Source organism: Ambystoma mexicanum, chromosome 2q (genome assembly GCF_040938575.1).
Source record: "Ambystoma mexicanum isolate Mex_15411 chromosome 2q, UKY_AmexF1_1, whole genome shotgun sequence".
Lineage (NCBI taxonomy): Eukaryota > Metazoa > Chordata > Amphibia > Caudata > Ambystomatidae > Ambystoma > Ambystoma mexicanum.
In genome coordinates this window covers 191,551,868-191,578,742 of record NC_090924.1, presented here as the reverse complement: position 1 = coordinate 191,578,742, position 26,875 = coordinate 191,551,868, and the positions used below count along the sequence as shown (strand labels likewise).

The window sequence follows — 26,875 nt, the reverse complement described above, 5'->3', positions numbered from 1 at the left end:
TGCATTAAAAATGAAATTTTTTAAATGCCATTTATTTTGGCTGCAGGATTTTCTTTCGCAACCGTATCAGATAGAACCATTCTAACTACACCCCATCCTCTGTCTACTGCAAAAGGACTCCATTATCATCATTTTGGCATGATCGGGCCATTGTCAGGCCATTGTCATGTCAGGACTGTCTTTGAAGCACTGTGGACCTCCCGGGGAGTGTTCCTGTCTCCTGGAGATAGGTGTCAAACTCTGCCAGGGAGATCAGAAGAGAAGCCCCCTGGTCTGGGTCCCACACGGTTGTGGGTACACCTAGGCGAACAGCTATTTTCTAGGATAACAGAAGAATGCGAGTCTGTAGTTAGGTACGGGGACAGGTAGAGTTCACCAGCATTTGCATAGTTTAAGTCTGTGAAGAAAAAGGTTGGCAACATAAAACAAGTACTGGCAATGCCCGTAGTGTGGACTTTTATGTAGGCAGGGAAAAGGCACTTACCAGGCACTGCCGTAGTGGTATTAAATGGCATTGATGGTAGAAGGTGCAAAATGGTGCAAGAACCTGGACATCTAATAGCAGTACCTGACAAATGCCTAATACATAGATACATGCCAAAACTGTTACCTTTGCCAATGCGTGTTTTGAACAGGACTTCAGTGAAAGACACGCACAGTGCTTATAAATTGAATGGCTGAAAGAGCTAAAGGTTTTTCTACCAACACCTAAACATTGAAGAATGTGCTTTTCATGTCATGGTAGCATATACCTTTACCAGGCATGACTAGAGTTGCCTGCCTGAAGGCACAGATTTGTTCAATTAAAAACACACACCTTGCTTCGTCCATTCTTAAATGTAATCAAGTGCACGTTTAAGACCACAGGACACACAATTTGGGGTACAACATTTATTTTTTGATTGTCACAGTATTGATCCCAAGTGCCAATGGGCTTTCCAATACAGCTGTCAGAGTTTTTGAATTTAACAAAAAAGACTACTAGCATTTGTATGTCTAAAATGATACAGCTATCATAGTAAAAACATGCAAACATTGCATAGTGATTGTAAATGCTCATTTCGATGCGTGCTCATTATGGCTGTAGACTATATTGCTAAAACTTAGTTTGGAAATCTGTTCAAGCTCCCATTGGTGCCCTCAATGCACGGACAACCTTTCTTTATCTCACAGGACTCTTCAACCTTGAAACTACAGAGTCAGATTAACACGTGAAAAACATCCTACAATCAAGAAATGTTTGAAAATAAAGCTCACATATAAAGAAGGGAATTGAAATGAAGAATGAAACTTTAACATGCTGTTATTTCCTAAAAAGAAAACACTATTTTGAAGCAGCTGCACGATCCATTTCAAGGTTTATAAATCACAGTATTTACAATATAGCATTTGAATAAGTGAAAGGAACATATATCAGGCACTATACGGAGTAAAGGCATCTGTTTACATAGCATAAAAAAGAGAAAAGTGGGCACCTCACAAGAGGGGCACACAAGGGAAACTTACAAAAGTGAGACAACTGTGGAAATCTCAAATTGTTAATGTGTACATAGCTGAAGAATATTCTGTGTGAAGGGTTCCACTGCATTTTGAAAGTAAACTTAACCAATTCACTCATTATAGGTCTCTTTTTAATTTATTTGGGAGTTAAGGAGTGCATGGAGTTGAGTATCACTGGGTCTAATTTGTTCATTGATCTAGGGCTCACTCCCTCCTACTTTTGAAAATGTGGCCAGTGAAATATTTTGTGCACTAATTTAAAATTGGGAGGTAGCTCGACCCGGTTCAGCCCACTTCAGTATAGCATTTTCAAAGTAATGCTGCATTTTCTGACAGGGAGTCCTTTAAGTTACAGCGTTAGGGTTTTTAAGGCAAGGAGGTAGCCTCTGTTTTAAAATTTCTGTTCACAATGGATATGTTTCATTTTTTAAAACAAATACTTTGCACAGAAATGCATTTTTTGAATTGTATTATAAAGTGACTTGCCATCGCCCAGTAATATGAGCTTTGAAAAGAAAGTAAGGAGCATACATAAACACAGTGGAGCTCCTTTTGCAGGTCAAACTGATCATTGAAACATCTGTAGGGACAGGTACATATGTGTTACACCTGTCTTAGCCCTTTCTTTAAATATCCATACAATGTTCGTTTTGTTTTGAGGTTGAGCGGGGGCACTGGACGGATAACCTGTGCCTCTCATACTTTCCTGTTCTGCCTAAAAAAACAAAACACATGGTTTAACTCTAGAATGTATTATACCTTTGGCATTAAACCAATGGATTCCCGTGGAACCCACCTGACTTTTACACCTAATAAAAACAGACAGATTCCAAAGGAATTCATTGCAAATAACTCCCACAATCATTAATTGTTGGAGTCATTTACCCTTTCTCACAAATGTGGTGGAAAATAAGATGTAAAGATGATTTTGCCTGGTTTTACACTTTAAATTAAGGGGTGGAAAGTTGGAAATTATAGGGATGGGACATTTTGCATTGAAGTGTTAACAGACGTGGTCCTCTCCAGTTCAGTTACATTTTTTAAATGTCCTGCAATGGCTTTAAAAGGGAAATCATTAATTTATAGAGAGAGTATGGAGAAGCTACAAGGCAAGGGAAGGCTGCATCCGTGATGGTTTGCAAAAGAGAAGGTGTACATTGTGATACTTAGCTGAATGGACACTGGTGACAGCTGCAACACCATATACTTTTCTTAGCATCTCATTCTCATTACTGGCCAGTGTACTCATGAAGTAGCCTGAGTAGTGAGTAGTGAGATCTGGCGGTAGAGCTAATAACTTGGGGTTCTGCACGGAATGTGCCCGCGTCCCATGGATGCAGAACTATCATTTCTCACATGCATGCGGATCACACATGGGAATGAATGCTCCGCCTCCCAGGGTCATTGCATGCATCCGGACGAACCACGTATTCAGCTTGCAGGGCGCAATGCTTGGTGCATCGGCACAAAGTGGAGAAACAATGACTACTACCAGTGCCGCAACCACTTTGAGCAATGCATGCACTATGCCACACCCCAATGGTTGCAGGTTGCTCAGACATGGGGATTCAGCTGACATCAGAATTGCAGTGTGCAGGTCACGATGCACTATTCCTGCATGTCGCCCTAGAAGCAAACAGATTTGGCAGAAGCAGGGAAAACAGTGAACGTTTTCTCTGCACTTTTTGCTCCCATTCGGTAACCTGAGCATGAGGGGGTGGTCTCCACCTATGTTTTTATCTATCACTTTAGGAAACAGCAGCAGCCTCCAGCGGATGCAAAATTTTAAATGCAATTTGAGAGATATTTTAGGGCAAACACGGACATTTTGAAAGGCACGAATAAAACTCAATTTAAACGCACAGAATCAAATAAAAAAAAGAACATGTTCAAACTACATTGAATGGTACACATTTCTATGAACTAAACACTTCCCTTGAAAATCAGGACACATTGGGGTTCATTACGACTAATTTACGGTACCGTTATTGCCGCCTTCCCATTGAGCCCTATGGGGGCTCAAATGGGAATGGGGAATGGCCCTGGTGAATGGGGAATTACCGGTCCCTCTGACCTCGGAATGGACCGGTAATTACTCCATTCACCAGGCCGGAGTTTGGACGAGTTCGGAGGCAGCCATGCCGCAAATAGCGGCGTGGTTACCTCCGAACTCGGAATGAGGCCCAATGTAGTGGGCTTTACGTGACTCAAAGGTGACAGTGTTTTGGCCTTGGAAGAATTGAGGGCTAAGTTAGCTTTGCTTTTATTCAATCTTGTGACTGGTGCTCAACCGACCCAGATAATTTACTAATGTAATAGGTTTCATCAGAAATGAGTACCATGAGTCACATGAAAAACTAATTTTTGAGAGCGAAGATACCGTTCAATTTGTGCTATGTGATTTATGAATGTCAGTATTTTTTCATTCGATTCATATGGCACTTGTGAATTCCAAGGATTTGTAAAATGTAAGAACATCAAAGCAAAAAAGAAAACTGTACATGAAATACTGTTCCTACAATAAGGGGTGGAAAAGAAGAAGGGAAAATAGGATTATTTTTTACAGGAATTGTTAAGCCCACACAAAACACAAGGGAAACACGAAAGAGGCGCAATGCTGCCTGTAAGGTTTGTCATCATCTTGTCCAGTGTATCTTTTAAAACATCAGGCTGTTGTTCATCTCCTTTCCTTTCCTTCTGGTCATTTCTGTTTTCTCTCCAATCCGTGTGCCTTCTAGAGCTCAAAAAAAGCGGCTGGTGAGAAATTGGAAAAAAGAAAAAATAAAAGCATGAAACACATCGGCCTTACCACAAACCCTCTACTTTGCCAGCATCAAGGCCTGCAATCTGGCAAAAGTCTCGAAGGTGTGGATCCGTCACACATCATCTTCTACACTGAGCCATGACGTAAACATATACAATTATCCACCAACTAGTACAGATTATGGATTAGGGAACTATAACAAGCCATCCTGGAGTAGATCAAAATAATAATAATAATAATAATACTGGTTATTATAACAAGCCATCCTGGAGTAGATCAAAATAATAATAATAATAATAATAATACTGGTTATTATAACAAGCCATCCTGGAGTAGATCAAAATAATAATAATACTGGTTATTATAACAAGCCATCCTGGAGTAGATCAAAATAATAATAGTACCTAGTTATTATAACAAGCCATCCTGGAGTAGATCAAAATAATAATAATACTGGTTATTATAACAAGCCATCCTGGAGTAGATCAAAATAATAATAGTACCTAGTTATTGTAACAAGCCATCCTGCAGTAGATCAAAAACAGCACTTAGTTTATATATCACCCGTTTTATAAGATTGACAGAAGGTTCCTGAACCAGTTGCATGCAATGGAGACATTTTCATAATTTCCTCAGCACAGAGCTACAAGATGCTGCTCCTCAGGTCCAAAATACGGGGTCGCTATTAGCATGCATCACGGTATTCTGGCTGCTAAGCCCCTTTCACAGCTAAATCATAGAGTTATTGTGGATGCAAAATATGACGTGGCAGGTCGCTCCAGCCAAGAAAAGAAGTTCCATATCATTTGTGCAGTCGCTGTTTCCTTTGTACTGAAGAAAGAGGAGACCCGTCTGGCGGTATATTTAGATTTGGCCGGTTGGTGGCACTACCATCAACTGTCAACTATTTTCAAGTTCATTGAAGAGCACAGGGAATTAAGGGCACTTACCTCTGCATTGCAAAGAATCCATGGAGACTATAGTCGTCCTGTAGTACATTGCAGTGAATGCTGTGGGGGCCATTTTCCCTGGGGCAGTGGAACAGCAGGAGAGGAGCATAGCACCTCCACACTTCGGCAGGCTTCCTCCACAGGCCAATTCCTCACAAGCCTTCCCACACTCAGTCAAGTGAGGCCGAGGAAGCAGATGGTAATAGGGCATGGGGAGAGTGGCGGCACCCAGCACCTACATCTCCTACATCTCTGTCCCATAGACTTGCCTGATCCTGCTGTGGAAGGTATGGTATAGTGAAGGTACATGGACCTCAATACTACCATTCACCAGTGCCCAGGCACTCCTCAGATGCCTCAATGAGACTACCTTAAAAGGCATCATGTCCTGTGAGCTAGGCAGGGCATTGGGGAGTACTGGAATGCTGACTATTCCATCCTCACACTCCTACTTTGCCTGATTTCCTGGCCTGGTTGTGCAAGATGAACTGTAAGGGTTTGAAACAATCATAATCACTGCATTGCTCTGGGCAACTCACCAGACCATCGTTTTTCAGCCTGCAAAGCGATTACAGAAGGATAATGACCGTATGCAAATCGGGATTGGTTCCACCACAAAAGGGGCACGAGACCTCGGGCAACCCCAGACATGTTAGGTGTAATTGATCATCAGGGAGGTGTAGCTTGGCTCTCTGGGCACAGTAGTGTATGATGCTTGTGGTTAAGCACAGCATGGGCAGATTCCATTATAACCACTTAGCAGAGGATGGATGGTTTACAGTATGTCCAGTCAGCACTTCATGCACAGATTTCAATATACCTACTTGGCACATCGTGGCCTTATGTAATTATACCTAGTTAGTACAGCATACCAGTATCCATTCTGCCCATTTAATACATTATGCCCATATTGTATCATGCTCATTTCGATTATTGTCATTTCCCTTAAACGCAGTTAGCATTACATAGCCAGATTACAACATGCCTAGTTAGAGCAGAAGTGTCAATATGTTCAATTAGCACAGCATTAGCTGTTTGCATTATGTCCAGACTAAACTGTGTATGATAATAAGGAAAGAAGTCAATCATTGGTCCTGATTACGAGAACGGTGGTGTGGCAAATAGTGGCAGTATAGTGCCAGTAATTTCATTAGCACTTTACCGCCACATTAACTTACCCTACTACGAGTTTTGGAGGAAAGGTGTATTATGTACCGCCAGCAAAAAGCAGAAGGTAATCGTCTCCCTTGCCACCAAAAATCATTGGAATTATTGAAACGGAATTACTGCTCGTAGTAATTCTTAAAAATTCCCCATGGAGCCACCACTCATAATCCCATGGGATCCCACAGGACTCAGTGGCAGTAACAGTAAAAGATTTTGGGCTTCATTCATGTAATCATCTGTGCAGAAATTAGGGTACTTGCGCGCCCAACAGTGCGCAAATCTGCCTTCGTCGATTCATGGAATCGAATGCACAGTACTTTTCCTGGGCTTGCGCGGATTTCGCTCTGGCCCGGCACGTCGCTGTGAGCGGAGGATCGCCTTGCGCGAGACTCCACTCAAAGTGTGGACGGGGCCTACGCAGCGAGCAAAATAGGGTGCGGAACATGCAAAATGAGGAATAACATGTGAAAATGTGGGCGTGTTGAGGGACGGTCAACTCTCAAGCAATTGCACACTCATACCAGCGCAAATAAACGTATTCATAGATTCGAAATCTGAACGTCAGGTCGCAAAAAAGTTCACGCAAATCCTGGTACACTACCGCCACCTGATAGCAGGCATAAACATCAACACGCATCTATGCAGCATGCAATACACACCAAATGAAACAAATCCAGCCACAATGAATACAGCATTTGTCGGAGCGATCGTGCACGGACACCGCAGAAGGAGGAGGATGGCCAGGGCCCGGATCTTCAACACACGTACCACCCTCTTCAGGATGCAGCATGACCAGGTCTATGGCAGGTACAGGTTTCCCCCCATATCATCCTAGACCTGGTCAGGGAGTGGGAAGATGGGCTAACATCACCCACTATGTCTTCTCAGGCCCTTAGCCCCCTACAAAAAGTGCTCACTGCCTTACATTTCATGGCAACAGGATTCTTCCGGTGGACCACTGCCATAGTAGGCAGCATCTCCAGGCCACATAGTCACGCTGCCTACACCAGTGCTGGCGTGCATAACTGCACAACCTTCTGTGCACCACCATATACATCTATATGCCAAGAGCACCGTCAGAAAGGCAAATAGTAGTGCAGGACTTCTATGCTGTGGCATGCTTCCCATGAGTGCTTGGTGCAATAGATGGCACACATGTTGCACTAGACCCCCCATATTGACAGAGCTCATATACCGCAACCACAAACATTGGCACTCAATCAAAGTTCAGGTTGTGAGCCAAGGGCATCAAAAATTAAGTGTATGCAAACTATCCAGGAAGCACACACGACAGTTATATATTCTGGATGTCACCACTACACTTGAACCTGTTAGCTGGCAAGCATGGTAACGCCTGGCTCATTGGTGAATATGAACAGACACGCACATGCATGCACATTGCACACTTACAAATAGACACTGGCAACAAATGATAATGACAACCATGTATACATTTACAGGGGACAGTGTCTACTCGCTGAGCACATAATCATGATGACGCCCATACGGAATCCCACCACACCAGCTGAGGTAAGGTACAATACTGCCCATGTAGCGACTAGGGGCATAGTGGAGCGCACATCTGGAGTGCTTAAGTTATGTTTCCGCTCTCTTGATCACACTAGTGGTGTGTTGCTACATGCACCACTAGTTGTGTGCAGGATCATTGTGGCAGCATGTGTCCTGCACAATGTTGCCACACAGTGTGGTGTCCCAGTGGAAATGCTGGTGGGCCACTGCCCACACCAACAGGAATGGCCCTTGTGCATGGTTGGCCAAAGGACATGTGGAGAGTCTGCACGTACCCAGCTGGTGCAATCCCTCTTTACGTAGAATCCTGCCCCTTTGGAGTGCACACGATCAATCCACATCCCAGGTGCCATCCAGACCATGGGCCAATCCTCTGTGCCCACACAAATACCCATACAATGTGCCCCTTGGAGGGCAACATTGTGTGCATCCATTAGACATAAAACAGCATGCACAAAGTGTGGCCAAATGAAAGACACGTAAGTGGGAGTATACCACCACCATGGTAAGCATCGAGTGGAACCACTCCTGAGGCACAAAACCATCACTAATGTCCAAGAAAATATCACCCAAACTATGTTGCCACATATACATTCAGCAATTTACCAACTATCAATTATGAGTAGCTAGACATTCACAAACTCCAAAAGTAGCATTTCCACCAATCCCCATAAACCCAATGAAATAGGGTTGCAATCCTGTGTGAGAATGCGCATGACAGGCACTAATGTATTCTTGTTGCTGTGAGCGCAAAAGTAGTGGTATCAGAATCCACATTTGAAATACATGCAGCCAATCTGGAGACAATGCACCCCATATCAAAAAACACACTGAACAGGACACAATTGACAAGTGAGACAAAGGGCCTCATTAGGACCCTGGCGGAATGGGTTTAACGGTGCTGGTAATGGTGCCGGTGCCGTTAAACCCATTCTGGCCTATTACGAGGTTGCCTCACGGACCCGCTCTGGACGTCTGGTCCGACCAGACGTCCATTCCGGGTCCCGCGAGGGGATCAAGGAGCTAACAACGGGCCGTTAATAACGGGCTCGTTGTTAGCTCCCTCCCCATTCCCATTGAGCCCTATGGGGGCTCAAATGGGAATGGGGATGGGTAAATTGAATGAGGAATTACCGGTTCCTCCAAGGTTGGAATGGCCCGGTAATTCCTCATTCAAGAAACTCGGACCCGGACCCGAGTTTGGAGGCAGCCATGCCGCAAATAGCAGCATGGCTACCTCCAAACACCTAATGAGGCCCAAAGTGATTGACACACCCAAATGGACACAGTCACAGATGCGGCAATCAACATTAAGTCATGACCATAAGGCGCATGGCAAGGCAACATTCAACAGTACAGTCACAGCGTCTGCAAATAACAGTGTACATGAAGTACACCAAAAACAACACATCACAATAGACAAACTACCTGACGACTGTCACATGGACAACAACTGTACTTCATGTAGACACCAAACCTCACACATGAGACCACAAGTAGTAAGGCACAGCACTGTTTTGGAGCCAATTAACCTATTCAAGGAAAGCCCTGGACCCACAATGCGGGTTACACAACAAAAAACACATACACTGGCCAACCCATTCCGTGATTGGAACAATGCACATAATACTTTGAATATTAACAACCAAAGAGCAACAAAAGTGCACTGCAAGTGAAATACACATCTTACCTGTTTCCTGTGCATGCATACGACTGCAAGTAATCCCTCAATTCCATTAACCATCACATCATGACGAATAGATCTGCAGAGAAAGACAAATCAATGAGAGGGCAGTTGACACATCCATGCATCCAAACACACAGCAATATGTGCCCCCCTGGGTGACATGTGAAAAATACAAACAACTCACATGCCGACCATCAACATGTATCCTGAACACTGGCAGGGGAGACGATGCAAAGCCCAAGAATGTCTGAACCTAAATACTCACCAATTGCACTGAAGACAGGATCTTGCAGAAGGCAGCACCTCACCGGGGTAAGTGGCATGAAACACACAAGCATACATGACACAGCATTGAGAAACAGAGATAAAAGATAAATGCACACATAAGGGAGTTAGCAACTTGAAAGTGCAAGGTAATGCAGACTTCACTGCGACTCAATTGCATTGGGTCAAAGGTGCAGTGAATCGAAAGTTACATTAACATATGCACTCAGCAGCTGTCAACATGCCACAGTCATCCCCATAGTGCACCATGAATGGCACATGCATGGCAAATATTAAACACTGCTCAATCTAGTGTGCCTGGTGTCAGTAGACAACATGGCATCCTAAACATGTGAATCAGTGGTGTCATGTGTGTGTATTATTCTAAGGACTGCACAACAAGAATGGTGAACCCTGACTAAGAAAGGCTAAATAGTGTCTTCCGTGTGCATGAATCAATATTAGTGAATCATTGTATGGGATGCCATGTGTCAGGCAATACACACGTGAAAAGTGCAAGGAAACACCCACCACAACCACAATCAACACGTGTCACAGCCCACAAACAGCTGGCCTTGCCATTCTCCTGACAACTGAACAAGAATGGCCCTATAGAGATCACCCTCCCATAACTACGATCCCACAAACTGTGGCACCATGATATGAGTGTGAAAACAGTATGCACAGACACATGACCATAAGAAAACCATGTGACACATGCACCCACGAACTTGTACCCGTGCCCCACAAAACAAGTTAAACAAAAGCGAATGCACACAGTGCCAGACTCCCTGCTAAACACCACACCACAAGTGACACCCTGAGTGCCCTTCACTTACCTACACGGGGTATCTACCTGGCATTCATACACTGCATCCCAACGGGAAAAACTCAAATTGTAAAGACATGCATTGCAACAACCTAAAGACAGTAGAGATACATGACAGCCATTTATGGAATCACAAAATAGGCATAGACCACCCAGTGCAGAGGGACCACAGGGTGCAAGCAAGGAGTACACTCTCTGGAGTGGAGATGGGGATGGACATGCCCAACATCACTGTGAGTGAGGACACATAGAAGATGACCCAGGGAGGCAAAAACCCACAATGGCATGTACTACGCAACAAGACACATGTACCCCACTTCCATGCAACAAAGTCACTGAAAGCATATACCCCTACCCTACATCAGACAACATATACCCCACTTGGACAACACAAGAAATGGACATGCATCAGTACATTCACCCCCCAACACACCACACCCCTGACTGAGACTGCCCCAGTAAGTGTGGCTGTATACAAATTGTTCGTATTACAACTGTTCGAATGAGAATTGACCTTTTCACAATTGACCGAATTGTGAAGGTCAATTGTAACATATATGTGGGGGGAAACCCCCCGCAACCCCCACCCAACTCAAACCCGCCCAAAACCCCTTATATATATATATGCGGTCAATTGTGAAAAGGTCAATTGTGACCCTTTAAATTCGGTCAATTGTTCATTCGAACAATTGTAAACAAACAATTTGCGTAATACCGTAAGTGTGCATGGATTCCAGGGCTCACTTGCACCTGACGCAGGGACACCAGATAAAGCTAAGCGATGGGAAGTGGAGGATGTCAGACATGCATGAAACTACGTTGTGTCAATGCAATGTACACCCACAGACGGTAGCTTTAAACTTGAAGCAGACATTAAAACCAGAAAACATGTAATACACAACAGTGATGATAACCAACAGTACAGAAACATATACAAAAAGTCACCAGACTGGGTAACAGCAGTCAGTCAGGTGTACACATGTGCATATCTGTCAAAGCCAACATGCATCAAGGGCAACAAACATGCCCTGTGGAGTCAATGCACACAAATGTCCACAATCTAGTCACCATAGCCCATTTTATGAAGCGCTGCAGTGTAGGTTGTGCATAAATGCCTATCAATGTGAATGGGACATGGTGGTCAGTGGCCTGGCTGGGCGGGACATGTAAGCGGAGAAGGAGGTGGATTTAGAATTGCCAACAGTCAAAGAGTAGTGTGCAGAGGGAGAACACCTGCAGGGCACGGTATGCAACATAGGTACTCAGGGTGTAGAAGGGTGGCAGTAAGGAGACATCACCACGGTGAGTGTGCCAAGTATCGCAGAACAGAAACCCCCACAGTGCACAAGCACCAACAATGTATGTGGCCAAGTAGTATTGCATCCACACTGAACGAAACACTGACCATGAGGAATGTGACCATATTGATGCACAATTACTTCCAAACATGCTGCCAACATCATAAGTGCATCCACAGAAACAAGCCACTGGCATAGAAGTTCAAATGCACACCCACACACATGCATGAAGTATTTGTGTATAGGCGCGTTACAAATGCCATATCATATCATATCATATCATGTGTACAGACGCACATCGGCACAGTCATTCACTGTGACACAAGGTCAACACCACCAGCTGATCAATATGTGTACTGCATGCAGAAACCATGGGGAACACTTACACTGGCAGAACATACAAGACAGTGCACATGCTTACCTGCTGACTGAGCCAGCTTGATTTGATTCCCGCATCACCTCCACCAGGAACTGTGCCTCCAAATGCGGGACAGGAGGTCCAGTGCCTGACAGAGGGAATGGGGAGTTGGGATGTTAAAGGGTGCAGGGTGTCTCCCTCCGGGAGTGCAGTCACCACCACATTCCGGAGCACTGTAACAACATGGAACAAGGCATTATAACAGCCGTAATACAGTACCATACATGCGACACACGTGTCAATATTCAATCAACCCAATGTTACCTGCACATGCCATCCCATCCACCACAATGCAACCATGGCAGTTGACGTGAATGAGCATGTCTGAATGTCCACTACTGCATACATCATGGCCTTGAGAGGGCAACTGCACAACTCAAGGCAAATGTAAAAATTAAAAAAGAAAACAGAAAAAGATTCCACCTTGTAAAGGGATGAACAAAAACAATGCCAACATCTGGGCTGGGGGGTCTTGTAATCAAAGAAAAACGCTTTCATGGCTAAGCAAGGGACACAAAAAGAAAAGAAATAAAGGCCTGCAAGCGGAGGCGTAGGGTGCATGCAAAATTTGACTATGAAAAAAAAAACCTCACAGGGTTCATTTATCTCACAGCAACGGTGGACTGGGGGCATGTCTGTGCTAGGAACCCCATCCTGCGGTTGATCTGCAGGTGGGCGTGGTGCTGGAGGCATACCATGCAGTGCCAAGGGCTGGTCTTCAGAGGCGGCGGCAATGTGTGACACTGATGAATGGATCAGCACAGTTAGGCCGGTGATGTCTATATGCGTTGCATCACATAAGGCAACAGAGTCTGCATGTGCAGGCGCCCATGATGCACAGAGTTCCTCTAAGAGTGACTGCCTGAAGGCACCCACCTTATTGTGGCTCAGTCTCCTTGTGGCTGTTAGTTCTGCACAGAGGACAGCCCTCTGGGCCTCCTTCTCAAGTCTCAAGGCCTCTCTGTGTGCCCGAGCGTCTGCATGCAGCGAAGCCTGCAGACACCCAAGATCAGCGCATCGGCCCTTGATGTTGGGCAGTTGGTGGGAGTGGCAGGAGGACCACATGACCTGCAGCTGTTGTTCTACCCTGGCTGCTGACGGGGTCATGGATTTGGCCATCTCATCCATGCTCTCAGATATCTTATCCAGCACATATCCATGTCAGAGGGCGGAACGCAACATCTGTTGCTTCCACTCTGTCTCCCCAGCCTGCACACATCCCCCACATGTGCAGGGCCCACGGTGACCTGATGCAAGGGACGTAGTCCTTTGCTGTGGTGCCCCTATCATTGGCTGCAGGTCTGCATCCCTCCCTTGGACATTAGGCCCAGGACCCGATACCAAATTAGGGGAGGGTGGCCTTGCAGCCGTAACCACCACAGATGGGGGTGCCACCACTGACTGGCCTTGTGAAGCTAGCACATCCGCCACAGACTCACAGGCTCTGACTGATCCACACATTGGGGCACTCACCTCTGGCCTCTTTGAGGAATGCACATCCGGTTCAGCATCAGAGACATTTGAGTCGAAAGAGTCTGAAGAGTCTGCAGCATGACTCAGGATGATCTGCAGCACCAGTGGGTTCTCACAGCCTACCATACCATGTCCCCCATTGGTGGTCTGCCGCACAACTGACTCTTCCTCCTCCTCCACCCCTGCATCTGGTGCATCTTCACCTGCACATGTCCAAAGAAAGACATATTGATAAATGTCAAAATTAGGGGTGTACCGAACTTCAGCTTCGAGTAAGTATTCGGCTGAATTTTGGCTGAAGCCCAGTTATTCGCCTTTGGCCGAATGTTTCCTGGAATACTTACTCAAAGCCAATGTTAAAAAAAAGATTTATTTTTTTTACAAGTCTTTCTATGATTCGCACGCTTCTCTCAGTGTGAGAGATGATAGCCAATCTTAGAAAGTATAACAGTGGGAAAGCAGCAGCAACCAGTGCGCTCTGAGCGTACTGGCTGCTGCAGGCAGCAAAAGATAAAATACCATGAAGCATTGGGACAGTGCACCGAGGCACAGAGACTGGAAGAAGACAACCAGAATATGATGCCCGAGGAAAGACGGACATTGAGGCGGCATCTGGTAAGTGGCCAATCTGGCAATTACAATGACAGCGGGCGCCATATTACCCTCTGTACACTTCAGAGCCATTACCTCAGATCTCCTGTTTACAAAAAGGGCATTTACTCATTTTGTAAACTCCCTTCTTGAAAACAGGAAAACAAGAAATCCAGAGTTCGGATCACGGAAAATTACATGTACGAGATCCGAACTCAGGATTTCCTGTTTTCAAGCAGGTAGCTAACTAAACTAGTAAGCACCCTTTTTGTAAACAGGAGATCCAATCAAGAAACGTGGAGAGCAGTTTTCTGCCCACGCGTGATACGTTATTTGGGAAGATATGTAATTTGAGAAGATGTGTAATCCTAATTAAATTTAATTTATTTAATGGGTAATTTTCCTGTTCTGGCTGCGATTCGGATATTAATATCTCTCACAATAATCTGATGTCACACATGTCTATCTGTACAGGTACTCATTTGGGCTGCCAATTACTTTTTTGCATTTGAACGTGCAAAACAGAGTGGAAACAAAAAGCTGATTCGCTGATCTGTGGTACATCCAGGATCATGGAAGTGGAATCAATCGAGGTATCTGCTATTCGCAGTGCAAGATTAGGCAAAGCCGACTTGAACCCATGCGATTCTCCAAAAAGCACACAGGACACAAGCTGCAGACTCTGACTCATAGGGGGTCATTACGACCCCGGTGCTAAGTGGTTAACGGCGCCGTAAAAGGCTGCAGCGCCGCTAACCACTTAGCGCCTAATTACGAGGTCCCTTTGCGGGACCCGACCTTAACGGCTGGTGTAGACCAGCCGTTAAAGTAGGCACCAGCAAAGGTGACCTTGGTGTTAATTACGGTACCGCAATTAGCTACTTCCCCATTCCCATTATGCCCTATGGGGCAAAAATGGGAATGGGGAAGGGCCATGGGGAAATGGGGAAATACTGCCCGCCAACCTTGGAATGGGGCGGTATTTCCCCATTTCACCATGGCGGACATGTTACGATACCGGCACCAACCATGGTGCTAATAGCGCCATGGTTTAGCGTCGGTATCGTAATGAAGGCCATAGTCATAGCGGGTGTCAGTCTCTAGATTCCTGCCTCCATGTTTCTTGCTCGGTCCACTGCAGTGTCAGCTGGAAACATTGCAGAGGTTTGAGCACAGATGTAATGTGTGAAAAGTAGTGTCCCAACTTCCAACAAAACAAGAAAAACCCTGCAGCCAATCCTGGTATAGTGCCCTGCTAGACTCTTTAGCACTGTGGGCAGATTTAGAAAAAAATCTTCTGTGCCTCGTTAAATGATCACGTCTAAAGTGGTGCACATTTAACGAGACACACCAGATTTTTATTTTTTTATTGCATATTTGTAAGGCGCCTATACATCGAAAGGTGTTTCCAGGCGCCCCAAGGCAAACAAAGGGGAGGGGGAACATGGGAAATAATACAACAGTAGTGGTTCTACTATGCCTTGTGACATCCGGATCGTGCAAGTGCAGAAGAAAGAAGAGCAAGAGTGGAAGGGGGAGGGGGAGTGGGACTGAATACTATGCAGAGACGAGGTTAGTGGAGGGGCTCCATGGCTAGGTAAGTGCTGAGGGGACTCACGGGTAAGTGCCAGGAAGTGCAGTTGGTGGGGAATACCGAGCTAAATGCGAGTGAGTGCAAGATTACCATTTAAACACTCTAAACAATGCTATACAGTTTATCGGCATAATTGAGTTTCGAGGGGCAACATCAACTGGGAATGCCTCCAAGCATTTGTTTGTATTCAGCACTGAATACTGTTGAATGAAGGTGATAATCAACAGGTCGCAGCAGTAAGCATGCACACTAGCAGATGACAGAAGCCTGCCCTTACTATACAGTTCCCTGTTTGATTCCTGGTCCCCCTATGATTTACTGTCTGGCGAAGCAGTATTTCTCATGTGCTGGAAAATCTATTTAAAAAACAAATATTTGGCTCACTATTCGGCTTTGGCCGATCTCTCCTAAAAAAATGCAAACTTTCCTTGTTTTGTGTATTTTTTTGTGAACAGAGATGACGCTTAGTGGTGAACACATCAAGCGCATTGTGTGCCATGAACATATGCGGACTCAGAATAATTTACCAGCACCTGACCTCCCGGTGCCACCGGCTTATTAGGAATCCGGCAGCCAGGAAATCAGACACCAGTATATTTGTTAATCCCCATTCCCATAGAGTCCTATTGAACTCTATGGGAGTGGGGACACAGGAGCACCAGCACTGTAAACAACGGTGCTTGTGCTCCTGGGAAGAGTCTGCCTACCATGGCCGCAGCGCCTGGCAGGGTGAGACCTGTCAGGCAGAGCGGCCATGGCAGGCAGACTCGTAGTTTGCCGGTCCGGAAACAAGGATGCCAGAGAGCTTACTGGCACCCTTGTTTCCTGGACTGGCAAACTCACAATGAGGCCCATATACACAATGAAGGGCTCCTTAATTGCCCATTTCCCTCATGCTCAATGTGAGGACAGGGAGAGAGGCCTGAGAAAAGAGGTAAACACAGAATGCACTAACTTTTCAGGCACCTGACGAGGACGGCGAGTGGGTGGAGGGATGGTGGGTGGTAGGAACCTCTAGGCAGACACGACACACCAAGGATGAATAGCAAAACAAAGTAGATACTTCACCCCCTGGGGCACAGCAAGCAACCATCAACAACCAAAGCAGCAGTTATCTTCCGCATCTCGTGTAACAGGGGCATTTTCGCAACCTGCACTTCAAACATCTTATAAACCCCAACATCAGTAGAAACATCAATCATTCAGGAGGATCTCAGCATTTCCTTGGCCAGCCACGTGGCCTTGATGGGCAAGGAAGGGTCACATTTGCATGTCCATAGGACCCCCTGTTAACTATCAAAGTAACTCTGGCATGCCCCCTGGCTTCTGCACATCTAAAAAGATTTAAACTGATGATAGTGACCATGGGGAGGGAGACAGAGACTCTGGGGCAGATTTACAAAAGCACAAATGTGATCACAGAGCTATCCTGTCTCTTGCCTGGGCATGTGACAGTGAACCCGTGTAACAGTAGATCTGTGTGTCTTAATCTGATGTTATGTTAATAGAATTCAGAAATGCTGACATTTAAAAAACAAAAACCCTGGGATTTCTGTTGCCACGGCGCAGACACGCCTCAGTCCACCATAAATCCTCTAAACTCTGCCCTTGCACCACCCAACGTTAAATAGATGTGCATACATGGACACATGCCAAATTAACATTTCCAAGTATTGAGGAATCTTAGTATCAGCATTTCTGTCAATCCTATTATACCGGTTTTGTTAATAATTAAACACATCTGCACACATACTTGCTGTTTAATTTCTATATCGTCATCTAGTCACACAAAAACAGGACTTTAGTAGTTTTTATTAAAACTACTGTTGATTATGTTCAGTGAGATAAAATGGTTTGCACAGGATCACACACTTTAGTTAAGTGGTAAGGCCTGGATTTGAAACTATATTGACACATTTATAGTAGTAAACTACTATTCAGTTCACTATTTGTCTCCGGCCGCATACTTAGGCCAACTATTTGGTATTCGGCCGAATTGTAAATTTACTATTCGGTACACCCCTAGTCAAAAGTGACAACAATGTACATATGCTCCAAGGAATACTCTGACAAGAAATGGCATGACATGCACCCATCAGACACTGCGCATTCCCATTATCTATTTTTGTGAAAGATTCAACTCTAATGACCTAAAGATGGATCATAGGGTCCGTAACACGCCAGCAACAATATTTCTATAGAGTTCACTGTGTTAGTCACACACAGGCAACCGTGGAGGCAACCATGGAGGTGCACCGTGTATGCAGGTGCCTGTTGTCCAACAACAACATGCAGGTCCTAGCGAGGTTCTACTCGGAGCTGCATGCCCAGGTCTGCAAGTTGCAATGACATCTGGAGTCGAATAGTGAGTTGGCATGTGTTGTACTGCTCTATGGTGATGTGTGTTGTGCATGTGCTAGCATGTTTGCAGTGACCTCCTTACTTTTGCAGCATGTATGTCTCAGCAACCAACATCTGCATGCAGGCCCCAGACAATGCCCCCATGTGGGACATCAGACCTGTTCGGATTCGAAATGCACTGTAATTTGCATTGTATGTTGTGGTACAGTTTTGCAAACTGTGCACATGCAATATTTCTTGTGTCTGAAACGTGCCTGGGTGGCAAGCATGACAGTTGAGGGAGTGTTGACCATATCATGTGCAGGCATGCTGCTCATGTGGTTGTTGCAACAATAGCAATGTGTGACTATGCATCACTCACGTCTGGAGGTCACACATGCATTTGGATGTTTGCCGTTGTCACGTTTGGGAATTCCAGTTTGCAGGACTATGATATGATTGGTCATGACACTGCTTGTGCACTCAGAGTGATGTGTGTGCATGCTGTGTGAATGTGCTTGGGGCTATGGCATGCCACATGTGCCTGTGCAGTTGATGCATGTATGTGTGCATGCACGCAGGATGGGTTGTGGCTGAGGCATGTTGTTTGATGTGATAGTGTGGAGAGGTGCCCAGGCAGCTGTCGGCATGGCCATGCTGTGAGTGGTGCAAGTGTGTTTGGCCACACAGTGTGTCTTGCCCACAATGTGTCCACGGCATTGGGCCACCACATCTGTGTTCACATGCTTTACATGTGTGTACATCATACCAGTTTGCTCCCTGCCCACCCCTGTGCCCATCTGGCATGTCTCCCATGGATGTGCATCAGGTCGAAGTTGGGTCACGTGGACCTTCCCCTAGGGTCATGTGATTCATCTTGGTATGTGTCTGTGCACTGGCCACATTGTGCTGTGTTTACATGTGGATGTATCATGGAAGTGTTTCTCATAATGCCTGGGTTGTTGTGTCTGTTTGGCTGTGGATTTCATGTCCATATGTGTGGCTGTGGATGTTGCTGATTGTTCCATGGACATGTCATGTTTCTGTAAATGTTGTTGATGCCAGACCGGCTTAGTTGCAGTACACTGACGTTGCTGTTCTGTGTCTCCTTTACCACAGTTGCTGCAGCTGATGAAGAGGGCAGAAGCGGTGCTGTGGAGCATGGAAGTAGGGATCACTCCACCAGTCATAGGCGCAGGCCCCAGCCACTTCCCCATGATAGCTCATCTTCGGGGAGCAATGTGGCTGAGGTAGCACCTGTACCATCAGGCGTGGCTGCTGGGGGTAAGTCCAAGGATGTGGAGGTTGCAGGGGACTCCTTAGCAGCGGTGGGATCGGGTGATGCAGCACAGGGGCCATCCATGGCGGAAGACACCCTGGAGTCATCGCGTTTGACAGAGAGGGGGCGGAGGAGGTGGCAGTTGCAGCCCAGCCCATGGGGTCAGGTGGGGGTGTCGAGGTGGGACTGCATGCTGCCATCCTGTCCCGGGGGCTTGTGGCTGTACAGGCGACTGTGGAGGTGCCTGTGAAAAATCCTGTACCAGTGCCATCAGATGCAGGACTGTGCACCTGCCAGGATTCCTCCACCAAGACCAGCATCCTGTTTGCTGATGTGTCCATCCGGGATCAGGTGCTGCCCCTGCTGGCCGGGCTTACCAGTCATTCATGATGATGGGCATGCTTCTCATCGTCTTCTTTCCCATCATCACAATGAGCTGTACCGGCCTTGCCTGCTGGGCTCCGTGGGCTGTTCACTGCTGCAATGGCCTCCTTGGCTTCCTCCTCTGCGCACCAGTCATCCTCTGGGGTGCCTTCTGGACCACATACCAGCAGGGCACCCTGTGCACTAGTCCCATCCACAATGCCCAGTCTGGTGGAGCTTACATCCCTGCCAGAGGTGGGAGTCAGAGGTATGGCAGCTGAGGTGATCACTGTGCCTACCCAGGCACCAACAGGGGCACAGGCAACGGAGGGACAGGAGGCACCATGGATCAGTGCAGGTGGCATACACCCCAGATGATCATCATTAGGTCAGAGGGCATACATGAGAGTGTGCAATGGTCACAGCAGCAGCAGCAGCAGGTAGCAACCAGGAGGAGGTGTTATGCCACAGGGTACACCACCCCAAGGAGGCAGGTGGAAAGCTTGAGGCAGGAGGATCAAGTGGGATTGATGCACTCATGGTCTTCTGTGTTCAGGAGCTATGAGTGGCAGCTGGTGGCAGAGAGACAGCGGGCATGGGAAGCAAGGGTGATGGTAGCTAGGGCTGTAGTTGCGCTCCGTCGGGTGAGGAGGCGGGCCGCCATCCTGGAGAAGACTTGCAGGGCGGCGCAGGACACCAAAGCACTGATGATGTCCACCCTGCAAGCCCTCCAGGAAACAAAAGAGGCCCTCCTGATGGAGGCGGAAGTGGTGTGTGACTCAGCCCTGGTAGGCAGCTTGAAAGAGATTGGCGAGGAGGACTAGCCCGCTGCCTTTGTATATAGTTATTTAGGTGTTGGCTTCCTTTTTTATTTATTTTTTGCCCCTGACTTTGAAGACTTTCCTTCCCTGTTTTTCCAGTATATAGTTGTTTAGGTGTAGGGTTGTTTTGTAATTTCATCTTTTCCCCAGACTGCTTGACCTTCATTCCCAGCTTTTCTTGTACTTAGTTTTGTTTAATTCATCTTAAATCGTGTTCCATTTCATGCTTCATGAAGTTGATTTGTGTGTCTGCAACTTTGATAGTTCACTTTTCAGCCAGTGCATCTCTCCATTGCAAGTCATGTGTCTTGTGGCGTGCTTGTGTGTGTGTTGTTGTTGCCGTAATGGTTGCGGCTGGAGGGATGCGCATGTGCCTGACATATGGGAGTGGGTCCTTCAGACGACTGGGGCTGCAGTGTATGTTTTCATTTAAATTTACATGTCTAGCATCACTGTGTGTTTGGCGTCAGTGTGGTTGGGTGGAGAGAGCTCAGCTCACTGTGGAGGGGTGCCATGGTCACGTTACTTGCACATTTGTTTGTCATTGCTGTGTCAAACCCATGTCATGCGCAGATGCCCATCAGCATGTGCAGTTACACACTGCTTGCTCTCACGTCTTCCTCCACCTCTGCAACTGGAATGCATTTGCGAGCCATGTTTGCTCTTCCTGTGTGGCAGCACACATTTCCTGTCTCAGTGAGTCATTCACTCTCTGACTGCCCTCCCATCACCCATGGGCCTGTCATGTTGTGGTCCCGGACAGGGATTTTGCCATCACTTCCAACCAGGTCACTTGTGCTCAGGCTGTGATGCGCCTGGCCATTATTTGTGGATCTGGCCGATGTATGAATAGGTTTACTTCTGTCCTTGGCACACATTCGGTTGGTGTGCTTTGATGCCTTTGAAATGACCCATGGTCAACAGGCACATGCCTCTTGGCATTGCATTCACTTGTCACATGTTGATGGGGTGGCCACTGTGTTGTTGATGCAATATAGTCCTGTCTGGCTGGGGTGCTGCAGATTCCAGTCTGCCAGGGAGTGACACCGGATGCTCCGGTCCAGGATTAGTCTTCAGTGTTTCCTGTTGTTCGTGTTGGCGGTAGACATGTTGGTGGTGTGCTTCATGATGGAGGCAGACCACAGAGGTTCAGGTGAGTTGCAGCCATACATTGAACTGCCTGCAGGGGCAACAGTCGGGGGTTGCCTGGGGTAGTGTTGGAGATGAAGGGGGCTAGTGGGTCCTGTCTGGGGTGGTGCCAGAGGTGAAGGGGGCTGGTGGGCGATGTCTGGACTTAAGGGGGCTGCCTGGGGTGGTGTCAGAGGTGAAGGGGGATGGTGGGTGGTGTCTGGACTTAAGGGGGCTGCCTGGGGTGGTGTCAGAGGTGAAGGGGGATGGTGGGTGGTGTCTGGACTTGCGAGGGCTGCCTGCGGTGGTGTTGGAGGAGACGGGTCCTAGTAGGTGGTGTCTGGACTTGAGGGGGCTGCCTGGGGTAGTGTCAGAGGTAAGGGTAGTGTGCGGAGGGCAGTGTACTATTGGGGGCTGCCTGCAGTAGTGTCAGAGGTGAAGGGGGCTGGCGGGTGGTGTCTGGACTTGCGGGGGCTGCCTGGGGTGGTATCAGAGGTTAAGTGGGCTACCTGGGGTGGTGTCGGAGGTGAGGGTGGTGTGAGGATGGTAGTGTATTATCGGGGGCTTCTCGGGGTAGTGTCAGAGGTGAAAGGGGCTGGTGGGTGGTGTCTGGTCTTGAGGGGGCTGCCTTGGGAGGTGTTAGAGGTGAAGGGGGCTGGTGGGGGGAGTGTGGACTTCAGGGGCTGCCTAGGATTGTGTTGGAGGTGAAGAGGGCTGATGGGTGGTTTCTGGACTTGAGGGGGCTGCCTTGGGAGGTGTCAGAGGTGAAGGGGGCTGGTGGGGGGAGTCTGGACTTCAGGGGCTGCCTAGGATGGTGTTGGAAGTGAAGAGGGCTGATGGGTGGTGTCTGGACTTGAGGGGGCTGCCTTGGGAGGTGTCAGAGGTGAAGGGGGCTGGTGGGGGGAGTCTGGACTTCAGGGGCTGCCTAGGATGGTGTTGGAAGTGAAGCGGGCTGATGGGTGGTGTCTGGACTTGAAGGGGCTGCCTTGGGAGTTGTCAGAGGTGAAGGGGGCTGGTGGGTGGAGTCTGGACTTGAGGGGTTGATGTGCAGAAGAGGTATATGCCAGAAGATTGGGTTCCTAAAGTGTAGGAGGGTCCTTTAATACATGAGGGAGCCTGAACGTTTTCATTGGGGGGTGCAGCCTTAGCTTATGAGGGAGCCCGTGCATTTTCGTTGGGAGGGTGCAGCCTCGACTTACGAGGAGGCTCTTGCATTTTCGCAGTAGTGCCGCCTTAGCTTACGAGGCAGCCCGCGTGTTTTCTTTGGGGGGTGCAGCCTCGACTTATGAGGAAGCTCTCCCGTTTTTGAGGGTGTGCTGTATGCTTATGAGGGAGCCTGCACATTTTTGCAGTGGTGCTGAATGGTGGCTAAGGGGTGGATGCGGAGGTTTGCGCTTCGGTTGGAGTATGGCTTGGGTTTTGGTTTGCGTGGGGGCGTGTTGTGGGCGTTCCTCACGCAGCTCCATTCCCTTTGTGTTACATGATGAAATATGGCTATAATGTATTAAAAGGGCATAATGGATACCAACCTGGTGTTCTAAGTAAGCATGATTGCATCAGTCCACAAACTGCTAACTAAGTATATTCAGATCTGAAATGCTGGAAACCGTCCATGCTGTGCTAATTGGTAATATTAGAATTTGATCATGCTGTGCTTGCAGTGCTTAAGGAAATGTGGTCATTATAAAAAGTTGGCAATTCATTGGGCATAAAAAAATCTGTCCATTCTGCATGAATTCCACATAGTGGAATCTGGCCATAACGTAACGACTGGGTATGATGTAATCAGGTCATAATGTGCTAACTGCCGGAGTCGATTTGGCAGATTTCATACTTTCTGATTCCACTTCACCGAAAGTAGTGAAAAAACGAAAAAAATGGGTTCAATTTCTGCTAATACGTTGTGTGGGCCAAGCTGGTACACGATTGGCTGGCCTCATTTTCCAGTTAATCACAGCGACTGAAGCATTCTGGATGGTATGCCTTTGTTTTTGGCAGCAGGTGATATGGGCTCCAGTTTGTTGTGTTATACCACTTTTGTGCTCTATCATTCCTAAGCCTTTTGGTCCTCTTTTATTTTGCGTGAAGCCCCCTTAATTTCACAAAATGTTGCACGTAGAGCTGATGTCTCATTAGTTGGTGATGAATGCGATTTGCTAAATGTAAGTAAGTATATGTTGACAATATTTAATCGATTTTCAATCGCTTATTGCCTATAATGGTGCTTCAAGTACAAACATATTGTTTCTGTTATGCAGCTCAGTTATTGCAATTTCATAGATATCAAAGGTGGGATTCCAAGAGGCACTGTTTGAACTTTAACGAAATTGAAGGCATGTTGTCTGACTTATGAGAGACTTGCCAGTATGACAGAAACTGACAGAAATGAATGAATGTCCAGGGCAGAGTTGTGTCTCTTAAAGTACAATGTATTGGGCATGCGCAGACTGTGGACATGCCTGAAAGCTCCAGTCTGAAATAGAGATATTGATCTCAACATAATCAGTATATGTTAGATTTGCTAAATCGTCATACAGTAGCAGGCAGATCGTATTTGCCCTATCTCTTGCCAAAACAATTATATCAGCTCCCGAATACCCTCTCTGGACTAGACCTCTCATTTGGGGTATTCTAACTGTGCCCAGTGATAAGGTTGCTGCAATAACCAGAGGCAAAAAAGACTGTTTAAATAAATGCACTTTTTAACGCATGATATAATGTAAGCGGGCATGCGGGCAGTGCAGGGGTCTCCCCCGCCTATAAATGCATTACAAATGAATTTTTTGCTCGCAGGATTTTGTTTGTCGGCCTTATCACATAGAACCATTCTAACTCCACCCCATCCTCTGTCTGTCTACTTCAAAAGGACTCCAGTTATCAGCATTTGGCATGATCGGGCCATTGTCACGCCATTGTCAGGCCATTGTCATATCAGGACTGTCTTTGAAGCACTGGGGACCTCCCAGGGATGTTCATGTCGCCTGGACATAGGTGTCAAACGCCCCCAGGGAGAGCAGAAGAGAAGCCACCTAGTCTGGGACCCACACGCTTGTGGGTACACCTAGGCGAAACAGATATTTTGTTTTTCAAGTCTGTGAAGAAAAAGTTTGGCAACATAAAACAAGCATTTGCAATGCCAATAGTTTAGGCTTTTGTGTAGGCATGGGAAAGGCAATTGCCAGGCACTGCAGTAGTGGAATTAAATGGCCATTGATGGTAGCAGGTGCAAAATGGTGCAAGTACCTGGGCATCTAATAGCAGTGACTGACAAATGCCTAATACATATATATACAAGCCAAAACTGTTAGCTTTGCCAATGCGTGTTTTGAACAGGACTTCAGTGAATGACATGCACAGTGCTTATAAACTGAATGGCTGAAAGCAGACCTGCTTTAGGGATTTTTATTATGTCTGTGGGGTGTTTACTGCTCCAATTAACTCTCAGAGGAATGCTTAGAAAAAACTGGCAGGCAGTTTGCGTGCAACGTTGTACGGCAAGACTTGATTAAAGCGAGCTGAAAGAGTTCACATGATGAGGTGTTTTGGACGGGGGGGGGGTGTGGAGGTGCGGGGGGAGCAGGAACCCGGTGGGAATGGCCATAGGGATTATCTTGGCAATGGCAGTTAGGGGGCAAATAACCAAGCAACACCTACAAGCTTTGTGTCCCTCCTCATATGCCATTCCTGCCTATCTGTACCCTAAGGCAATAGTTTCAGCTTATGCCTCTGCCACCTAGTAGCCCAAACTAAAAAGGAATTGTAAAATCCACAATCTGGCCGCTTGGAATGGGAAGAGGCACTAGGGGCAATATGCAATATAAATAGGAAGACAATCAGCAAGTATACGCATACTTTGTGGCTCCACAACTGGAAGTCATATTTTTTGCTTAATGCCATCAAAGAAGGTGTCGGACTTCCTAGAGCCTGTTTTCTGAACTTTACACCATACAAAAAGGTTTTTCAGAAGTATTACCTCTCAGACTGGTCTTGCCCTACCCTGTTACATCAAATGTCGAGTGATTTGGAAGACTTGCAGCTGAAATTTTCAGACACGGACACCCCCTTAATGAAGTAATAATCCTAAGAGCTGAGGCCTTTAACTTGCTCCTCTTGTGCAATAACCGATCAGAAAAGGCACCCGATGAGGCAGTAATATTTATGGGCTAAGGTCTGGAGAACTGATAGGATGATTTGTTTACATGGGAAATGGCGCGTGTAGAGCGAGCTGCGCATTATTCATGCAAAGAACATACAGAAAAAGATGGCCACCGCGGAAATGATGAGGGAGTTCCATTCCCGGTGATCCATGGGAGTATGGAGAGGAGGGCATGCTGCCCCCTAGAAATGATAAGGAATGGTACGCCACGGGAGAGGGCGAGTAGAGTGAGGTCCGGTGCAAGCGGCATGCATTGCTGATCCGTCTGAGAGGATTGGGGCCCTTACCAGTGTGCAAGCTCTAGTTCAGAGCCACCGGATTGGTTGATGGCTTCACCGCGCATACTAATGTAGCTGAAACGGAGCAGCTGGGAATGTTGGCTTGTGGAGCATGCCAAGCGATTTGCTGTTGCGACATGAGGCCATGCGCAAAACCACTGTCACAGAAAATGTTTACGATTTCGAAACAAAAAGAGATAACATCTTTTACTGGTTTATCTTTGGTTGGATTTTTACCAAGACCGAATGAGGAGAATTTTTGGGAGCGAGTCCTTAGCTGTCAGAAGATCCCCGCTAGCTGGTGCAGCATTGACCTTTTTGAGTAAAATTGGTCTAATCTCTTTAAGGTGGTGCTAGTAAATTCTATTGTATTTTATTAAAAAGATTGTCTTGAAAATGTGACTGTTTCATTTAAAAATCTTTCTAACTTTTACATTTTCTAGGT

The 26,875-nt window shown here is 46.6% G+C and overlaps 1 protein-coding gene across 1 annotated transcript in view; it reads right to left on the bottom strand.

The window, feature by feature from the left end:
* Positions 1-876: 876 nt before the first annotated feature.
* The window catches only part of LOC138569272 (cathelicidin antimicrobial peptide-like), a 136,687-nt gene continuing 110,688 nt past the window's right edge, over positions 877-26,875 (bottom strand). Inside the window, exon 5 of the mRNA XM_069647109.1 lies at positions 877-4,254. Coding sequence (XP_069503210.1) covers positions 4,054-4,254 — 201 coding nt within the window. The 3' untranslated portion in view covers positions 877-4,053. The remainder of the gene's footprint in view (positions 4,255-26,875) is intronic.